The sequence below is a fragment of the Silene latifolia genome, chromosome X (assembly GCF_048544455.1).
Source record: "Silene latifolia isolate original U9 population chromosome X, ASM4854445v1, whole genome shotgun sequence".
NCBI classification, from domain to species: Eukaryota; Viridiplantae; Streptophyta; class Magnoliopsida; order Caryophyllales; family Caryophyllaceae; genus Silene; species Silene latifolia.
In genome coordinates this window covers 62,864,731-62,874,579 of record NC_133537.1, presented here as the reverse complement: position 1 = coordinate 62,874,579, position 9,849 = coordinate 62,864,731, and the positions used below count along the sequence as shown (strand labels likewise).

The following is a 9,849-nucleotide window of genomic DNA, read 5'->3' as shown; positions in this document are numbered from 1 at the left end:
CCTGATTACTATTTCATATTCTATAATCTAATTTGATCTTGAATGTAGTTATTCATCTCAATTCAATTGAAATGACATGACTCATCATGTTTAGCCTTTAAGAAGGCTTTGGTTAGTAGGTTTTATCAATTTCTTGCACCTTACTCAACCTTACTACATACTTGTTTTCCTTTATAATGTAGACATTTGCATTACAAAACTTTCTGAGTACGTGTCGAGATCCAATCAAGACATAGGCCTTCTATCCTTAGAATAGCTCCCACTTGTTTTTCGCGATGTGCGGGACTCTTCCTTCTTGCACATCCCATGATTGCAAGTGTACTCAATTTCCGTTATCAATATCTCTCCTTGTTCTTTATTGCCTAGAACGATTCTAGAAAATCTACTTCTTAATTAACATTGCCACAATGGTATCTTAACCATCCTAATGTGTTTTGATTATGGTTTTGTCGGAAAACATGCGCAATCTCAATTATCAATTGTCACTTGTGTAACACCCTTACACAAAATTGCATTATAAACACTTTGCATCATAGCCTTAATGCTTCTGCAAGCACTTAAGGATAATCTTTATGGCTTACTTGGTAAAGATTACTTAAATTCGATTTTGAAAACAATTCATCATACTCGAAGTATATGAAGTGTTATACATCATTACTCATTTAATTGATCTGGCAGCGGAAGCAAATGAAACCAATCAAATATGTTCAATTTAATTGAACTGGTCATGAATCTTATCAACATAAGACTTCTTATTGACACTAATATCACGTGGATTTATCTTCATAAATCCGTATATTAAAGATGTATTATAATACTCCAAAAGTCTTAAATCATTCGCAATGATCAATATGTCATCCACATATCGGACTAATTAAAATTTCCGTAACTCCCACTAAACTTCATGTATAAACACAACTTCTCGACTTATCGAGAAATGTTTTGCCACATGATCAAAATGTTGATTCTAACTCATTGATGTCCTACTTAAGACCCTCTCTTAAGTTTCACATTATCTTAGGATTGCAAGAATCTACAAAACTCATGACATGTATTGAATACATTCCTTCTTTTGAAGAAGTGGGTTTTAGATTCACTTGCTACGTATTTCATAATCTCATAATGAAACACAATCCTTAAGAAGATCCAAATAGACTTAAGCATTTCAATTAGTGCAAAACCCTTTGCAACCAATCTTGCTTTGAAATATCTCTTTATTAGTGCAAAACCCTTTGTCACTAATCAAGCCATTTATTTCAGATTCTCATGGCTCTAAGCCTTGTATTGAGTTGTGACTTAAACACTCTCATGTAAGTCATTCGTTCATTACTTTCTAGAAGTAATTAACTTGAATCAAGCAATTTCTTTTGTAAGTTATAAGCTCTTTACTTTTAAAAGTAGCATGAATTCATCATTTTTGGCAAGTGATGAATTTAACCTCCTAGGTTTTTGAAGAAACAATGTCTTACACAAAACGTCTCATGTAGCCAAGAAAGACCAGTTTCTTGCGACATAACATTCTCTGTGGCATTCTTTGTGGCTCTTGAATAATTTCTCCCACTCTGTCTTCTAAAAATAAACTTGTATTTTAGAAAGACAGCTTCACGAGCCACAAACCTGTCGTACTCGTGATAATTAAAAAGGAAAAATGAGCATTTGTTTCTTGTGAAAACTTACAAACATGGTACCCTTACCATTTCATATCTCATATGATTCGATTTAGTGGAAAAAATAATTTAGACAAAAATGATAAAATCCCCAAAATGATCAAGTAACTCATAGTAACTTGATTGAAGTCCAAACCATATCGAATAGCGTTTGAATTCTTATCCAATCACACATTATTCCATAATGCGTGCTAAGAGAGATTAACTTGCGATACTATATCACATTTCCTTTGGCTTATATCAAAGTCTTCACTTTGATAATTCCATCACGACTAAATCGTGATTCCTTGAACTCTTTGAAATTCTTCAAAGATTTCTTCTTTTACCTTATTAAGTGAACATATTAGCGTCAACTTATATCGTTGGTAAAAGAAAATGATCAACCTATTTTGGATCGATGATATACAACCTCGATCTCCTTTTCAACCAAAAGGCACGAGACATCTTGCTTTGAATACAAGATACGCATATACCATTAACAATCTAATGGTTTCAAGAGTACTCGATAACTCTTTGCGTTCATCATTCCAAAATTTAAGGTTTAATCTTGGATTACCAATTTGAGTCTTACATCATCTATATGATATATATTATACTAGTTTGGTTTAGAATATAATCACCTTGATAATGGGCTAGCCATACATCAAACCGTGGTGTATAGGGTCACAAAAGTGAAACCTCTTTTGTTTCGTAACAAGTATATATTCTTATTTAGAGTTTATGCACTTAATAGTCACAATTAAGTACCACTTTAAATCCAAAAACTAGATTGAGTACACAATTACTCTATCTCTCGACATTATTGTTGCTAGTCGTCATATTCTTATCATCCCATGTATCAAACATAATGATGAAAACCAGCACCGGTTTCTAATATTGACGAAGTAGTACTAGCAAAATTTATGTCAATCATATAAACATTTAAAGAAGAAGATCCCATTAGATGTCCCACAACTAACTTGTTGATTCTTCAATAATTTGGGGTAGTTTCCTTTCTCGTGTCCAACATTTAAGACAATGGAAACTTTATCGGTCGGGATTGATAGGTTTAGTATCGTCATTCTCAACAACTTTACCTTTAACATAACCTTGTATCAATTCCATACTAATTTTACTTCTTTAACCTCGTCCTCATCTTAACGGTTTAAGAGAATGCTCCCACTCATTTCAATGAGTCTTTACTTAGATAAGCAAAGGTGAATTTTATAAAGATTACTCTTCAATTCAATCGTTTTAGTCTTAAAACTTTCATTGAAGTGGTTGCGTTATTTTGGTCAATTACGAATTCTGACAAAACTAATTACCAAAACAATTTATCGCTTCAAGGTACTTAATTCAATTAAGTATATGAATAACAATCCATTGTAAGTAGATGTGTTAGTCAAGAATCAAAAACCTGTTTGATAATGAATAACTTTAATCTATACTCTTTACAAGAGATCCTTAGCAATGGTTTATATGAGGTTTTATAAGCAAATTCAAATTTTTGTCTTTAGTTACGATGTTTTAACGGAGATTTGAGTCAAAATCGAAATGATATCGTATATGAATTGTGGTAAAGAAATAGAACAATATGATAACAAAATAATGGAAAACTTGACATTTATCGTTTTATTAATACTTGTAAATAACAAGTAAAGCATTTACATAGTGACCTCTACCCAACTATGATAAATGATTCCAAGACCCAAATTCATATTAACTTGGGCACGGTATGGCCGATGAAACCCTTATCAATATAACTCGGTGGATTAACGCTTTAATCGATTCTACTTTTAGAACTCTTGGTCGATAACTCTAATATTTATCTATAGCCCGGAACACATGCAACTACGGTCGCGAATACTTCCGTTGAGCTCAATCCAAATTTCGAATAAATGTGTCCATGATCCAAATCCACATCAACTTGGGCACGGTATGGCCGATGAAACCCTCATCAACATGAATTCGGTGGATTTGACATTTATCACCCACTTCCCCTACGTAACAAGGTTTGTACCCCGGTAGGGCCGAGTGCACTCCCTCACGAAATAGGTTTTCATGGTTTCTACTATTTGGTAAGGCTATGTCTCAATTAATTGTTTTAGCGAGAGGTCATGTCAATTTATTATCTATCTCGTTTTAAGTGAACTAAAGCGGTGAACTACGATAATTTTAATTGACACGGTCGATAAACTCGATAAAATGACAATGCATGTTTTAGTTATGGCGATTTAGCGATGCATGTGACATATAAATAAAATGCAAAACATAAAATAAATAAATCCTAGTATGGCCTTTCCTAAAATAGAAAAACTATTTAACTATTACATATTCGGAAACCAACTCCATTGGTCCCTTGAACTTCGGTTGTGACACGCATCTCGAGGCAACACCGTCTTTATGTATCGCCATTCTTGAAGAAATCCGTCTTTGGGAACTCCGGAATGAATAAAATTACATAATAAATTACATAATTTCCTATTATACATTTGTAACTAAAATAAAATAAATCTATTAAATTACAAAACGGTGATACGAGATCACAATAAAATTACAACCGAATCGATATTCCCATACATTTCGGGAAATACCAATTAAAATCTAAGGCCATACTAAGAAAAATACATAATTCAAAAAAATACATATATATAAAATTATGACAATCATAAAGAAAATGCTGCATTATAATATGTATGAACATGCCCAATTTTATGCTAAATCGCCTTTAATTAGCCAATATCTTATATTACTCGGTTTTTACGGATTTGCGTGATTTCAACATTTTACAATCACAAAAAATACATAAATTCATATTTATGCATAAGTTAATTGCCCTAACCTCTTAGGACTCAAAATTTAGTCTTCACTAATTATTTGACCATAATTAACTCATATTAATAAAATTGTTCATAAATGGACCAAAAATTACAAAAATAAGCTATAAACTTCAAATAAATCACAAAATTTCAAATAAATTCAAAATTTGAAATTTAAACTCATGAACATTCTGGAAAAATACCATGACACTCATAATGTTCAAAATCTTAGGTTAAAAATTTCGAAATTTTTCCGGAAAAACAATGTTGCGGTTTATCGGTTTTAACTAAAATAATCATAAAAACATGGAAAAATTATTTTCATTAACTTTTCAATTTTAGATCTGAAAAAGATAATAAAATGCAACATTAGACGTTTTTCCTAAGTCATAGATTATGTTTTATTAATTTTCACTAATAATGTCACTATTTATGCTATTTTTCTTCAAAAATCCATAAATCATGCAAAAAGACTTCTTAATAGCCAATTATTTACACACATCTTGTAAAATTTCATGTGACAACATATTAATTTTCTATGACCAGATCCGAAATTTAACTCATATTAACCTATTTTTCACCTAAATCCGAATTTTTTTTTTTTGGTGAAATGTAAGAAATCTCATTAAGCACAAAACTATTACAAGCTAAATAATTAAGTTTAGCGGATCAAACTACATGAAAATTATACAGTGACAAGTGCATTGATCCAATTCAACTCTTGCTCATAATTCTTCAAGTTCAGCTTCACCCTTGCATGAGCCTGCATCAATCTGAGTATTTGAGTAGTCAATGTAGCAGGTTTTAGTAGAACACCATCTGATCTAGCATTGTTACGTTGCTGCCATATTGCATAGTACATTGCCATAAACGCAAGTGTACACACATTCTTCTTATAAGATGGCCAATTCTTTCTCCCTATCCAAATAATACCATTTCCCATTGGAACTGATATTTGCAGGGATAAACAGATAGACTCCAACACCATTTTGGTATACCTGCAATCTTGAAAGAGGTGATTGAAATCCTCCTTCCCATTGTCACAAATGCAACACTGGTCATTAACAGTAACACCATGCCTGAATAGCTTTTCTTTGACATTCAGAGCTTTCCTGAGCAGTAACCAGCAGAAGAAGCTGTGCTTAGGAACCATCCAGCTCTTCCAGATCAACCTTGCCCATCCAACCGGTTGATTTTTCTGCCTGAGCCACTCGTAACCTGAACTGACTGTGTAACCTCTCATGTCTGCAAGCCAACACCCATTGCTGTACCCAGCAGAGAACACATCTCTGACTGAGCAAATAGACTTCCAGTTTCCTCCCATGTGAGTCCTAGGGGAGTGACTAACCCACTCACTGCCTTTCATATAAATTTGGTGCACCCATTTAACCCACAAACCGTCAGGCTTGCTATATATCCACCATACCAACTTCCCCATTGTAGCTGTGTTCCAAGTAAAGCTATTCTTTAGTCCAAGCCCACCCTCCTTTTTAGGGGAGCAAACCTGGTCCCAATTAACCAAAGGGGTTCTCACATATATACAAGAGCCATCCCAAAGATAGTTCCTACAAATGCTATCAATCTTCCTTAGAACTCCTTTAGGGATTAAGAAAATGCTAGTCCAATAAGTGTAGAGGGAGGTAAGCACAGCTTGAACCATCACTAACCTTCCTGCATAAGATAATTTCCTAGCACCAAAAGATCGAATCCTGTCCACAATTTTATCAACCAAGATTTGACAGTCCTTCTTTCCCATTTTCCCTGCAACAATTGGAATGCCCAGGTACTGAAAAGGAATGTTACCCTCAACACAACCAGAAGCATTAATGATATGGTCCCTATCTGTTTTAGGGACCCCATTAAAGTAAATATTTGATTTGAGCTTGTTCATATGCAGTCCAGAAGATTGTGAAAAGGTGGCAAAAGACCTCAACAGTACCATTACAGACTGAGTATCCCCTCTGGAGAATAACAACAGATCGTCTGCAAACATTAGGTGACTCAATTGCGGCCGCCACACAAAGGATGGAACTGAACTTCATGTTGGCGGTTGTAAATTGCGAATCCTAGTGAAATATTCCATAGCAATAGTGAACAAAAGGGGAGATAAGGGATCTCCCTGTCTCAAGCCCTTCTTCCCTTTGAAAAACCCAAAAGGCTCACCATTCAGAACAAGTGAGTATGAAGCAGAAGTGATGCACTCCATAATCATTAGCACCAAATGAGGAGGGAAGTTCAAAGCATTGAGCATCTGATGAATAAAGCTCCAATTAACTGAGTCATATGCTTTCTTGAGATCAACTTTGATGAGGCATCTGGGAGATACAGAAGCTCTCTTGTATAATCTGATAAGATCTTGGCACACTAAGATATTCTCAATAATGTTCCTTCCTTTTATGAAGCCACCTTGATTGGGACTGATAATGTTGGGAAGGACAGTAGCCAACCTTGCACACAGCAATTTAGAGATGACCTTATAGATCACATTGCAGCAAGAAATGGGTCTAAACTGTGTGACATTCTCAGGGATTTCAACTTTAGGAAGAAGAGAAACAATAGTATGGTTAGCTTGCTTTAAAAGCTTGCCATTTTTAAAGAAATCTTTCACCACAAAGGTGCACATCCTCTCCCACTATGCTCCAGGCAGTCTTATAAAAACCACTAGAGTACCCATCTGGCCCAGGTGCTTTATGGTCAGGAATGGAGAACACAGCTGTTTTTATCTCCACATCAGAAACAGGTGCCAACAGGATATCCCAATGTTCAGCAGTACAAAGAGGGCCTTTTTGCACCACCTGAACATTAACCTCTTCACAGAATCCTCGGTACCAGTAAACCTTGATAGAATCTCAAGAAGGCTTGTTGAATCTGGCCAGATCGGTCCACACCCCCGATCATCTGCAACTCTGAAAATTTTGTTCCTAGCTTGTCTCCCTTTAATGCAACTGTGAAAATAACTAGAGTTTGAGTCACCTTCCTTCAACCAAGTAGCCTTTGATTTCTGAAGCAGGAAGCTATCACAAGCTTTCTGCAGCTCCTGAAAATCTTTAGCAGCTTGCTTTTCAGTGTCCATAAGAGCAACATTACCAGGATCCCTTCTCAGCTGCTCCTGAACATATTCAAGATGCTTGCGAGCTCTTATGGCATTATTCTCAACATCCTCAAAAAGAGCACTGTTCAATGCCTTCAAGGGTTTCTTAAGAAGTTTCAATCTCCTCACAAAACAAAACATGGGAGTACCATAGATAGGACAGTCCCAAACCTTACTAACACATGGGAGAAAATCATCCACCCCACTCCACATATTAAAAAATTTGAAGCTCTTCCTACTTCTAGAGCCAAATTTGGTATCCTGAATAATACAAGGAGTATGGTCAAAGTAGCCTTCCACATGGAAGTGGGCAGCATAATCAGGTTTCTTCATAACCCACTCATGATTGACCAAGGCCCTATCCAACCTGCTATAAACTCTAGTATTGGCTTCCTGCTTGTTATTCCAAGTAAAGTAAGACCCAGTAGCAGGCATATCAAGAACATTGCAATGATCCACACAATGTTGAAAGTCCTCCATTTCTTCATCTGTTGTTTGCCCCCCAAGCCTTTCAGAAGGCCTTAACACTGTATTAAAATCTCCACACAGCAACCAAGGACCCCTGATTTGATTTGAGAACTGTTCAAGTTTTAACCACAGAATTTTCCTTTCCTGAACTCCATTAAAAGCATAGACCATGGTGAGGTGATAAGATTCACCAGTAGCAAGCTCATCAACACAAACATGGATAAATTGGGCATTATACTCAATGAAGTGGATTTGAAACATATGAGGTTTCCATAACAACCATACTCGTCCTCCTTTATGGCAATGAGAATTAGTAGAAATACACCATCCATCACAAATATTCTGCCTGATTTGATTTAGAGACGTAGGTTTTACCTTCGTCTCAAGGAGGCCAAATAGTCCAATGTCATGATGGTGCAAGAACCACTTGATGTGTTTCTGTTTAGTTAGACTATTGAGCCCCCTAACATTCCAGAAGCCTATCATTGACCCTTGCCCCCCTCTGGGGGCAAGAAGGGAGTACCTGTACCAATTCCTACTTTGGGAGTAGCATTGTTTAGGGCATCAAGGAAGGAATGATTCCCAAATCTAGACGAGCTACATCCACGGTCCAGCAGTTCCTGCCTACTCAATCTTATGATTGCCCTTGCTGGAGTAGCAACATGATAAGTCCCTTTCTGAGTCCTTGTCACCTGAGATGGAGTAGGTAACACAGCAGGAGTTTGGACAATTGGTATAGATGGTGATCCAGTAGTAGTCTTAGAGGTAGGAGTAGGAGTGGGCACCTTTGGAGTAGACACCCTAGAACTGATCTTAATAGTAGGACCAGGAACCTGAGGGGCCTGCACTTTAGGTTGCCATTTCTGAGACACCTTTTTCCTCTGTTGACCTTTGCCTTTAGATTTCTTACAAGCTTGATCAGTATGTCCAACACCACCACATACTTTACACAGGATGGGGTTCCACTCAAACTCAACAGAGATGACAATCAGTTTCCCATCCTCATCAAGAAACTGAACCTCTTTAGGCGTAGCTTTGCCAAAGGGGACATCAATAAGCACCCTAGCATAAGCTAGCCTAGTTCTATCCTCTGTTGCTGCATCACATCTAATAAAATCACCCATCAATGCTGCAATACGGGGAATACATTTGCCCCAAAATTTGAGAGGGAGATTAAGTAGTTTAGCCCAAACAGGGACAACCTTCACATCAGCTTTAGTAAGGGGTTCAGAGGCAGACCATGGTCGCACAATCAAAGGTTTGTTGTCAAATAAAAAATGTCCCTGTTTTAACACGGCCTCTTGATCTTTTTGTCGACCAAATCTAACCAAAAACACCCCAGACGGTAGGAAAGAAACCCTATCCACCCCATAATCCGCCCATATCCTGTGAATAAAATCCTCCACCACATCCCATGGAGGATTCGCCCCAAGTATGAAGCAAATAACAGAGTGTTTCCAGAAGTTTAATTCCGCCTTAACATCAGCATCAGAAAATTGAAGCAAACCTGTTGGCTCTTCCAAGATAGTATCCAGCTTCTTCTTGCCTTTATCACGAGTCTGCACAAGCCATTCTTCCGTCTCATCGTCCACAAGGTCATCCAAGTCCAACGGCTCCAAGTCTACAGGAACCGCAGTAAGCTTAACAGAAGAAGATGGACTGGACAATGTGAAAATCTAAAGGAGAAAAACGATTTTTATTGGAGTTTTTGTTATTTTTATGCGAAGAATTTGATAAAGTGCGTTGCTTTTTAGCAGCCGTCATCGTAGAAAGTTAGGGATCTGCACCCTAAATCCGAATTTAATAATGAAAAATCCATTTTTCG

The 9,849-nt window shown here is 36.6% G+C and overlaps 1 protein-coding gene across 1 annotated transcript; it reads right to left on the bottom strand.

Annotated features, from left to right (window-relative positions):
• Positions 1–7,184: 7,184 nt before the first annotated feature.
• On the bottom strand, positions 7,185–8,510 carry LOC141617471 (uncharacterized). Its single transcript, XM_074434668.1, has one exon. It carries the CDS (start codon positions 8,508–8,510, stop codon positions 7,185–7,187), a length of 1,326 nt encoding a protein of 441 aa, XP_074290769.1.
• Positions 8,511–9,849: the final 1,339 nt, after the last annotated feature.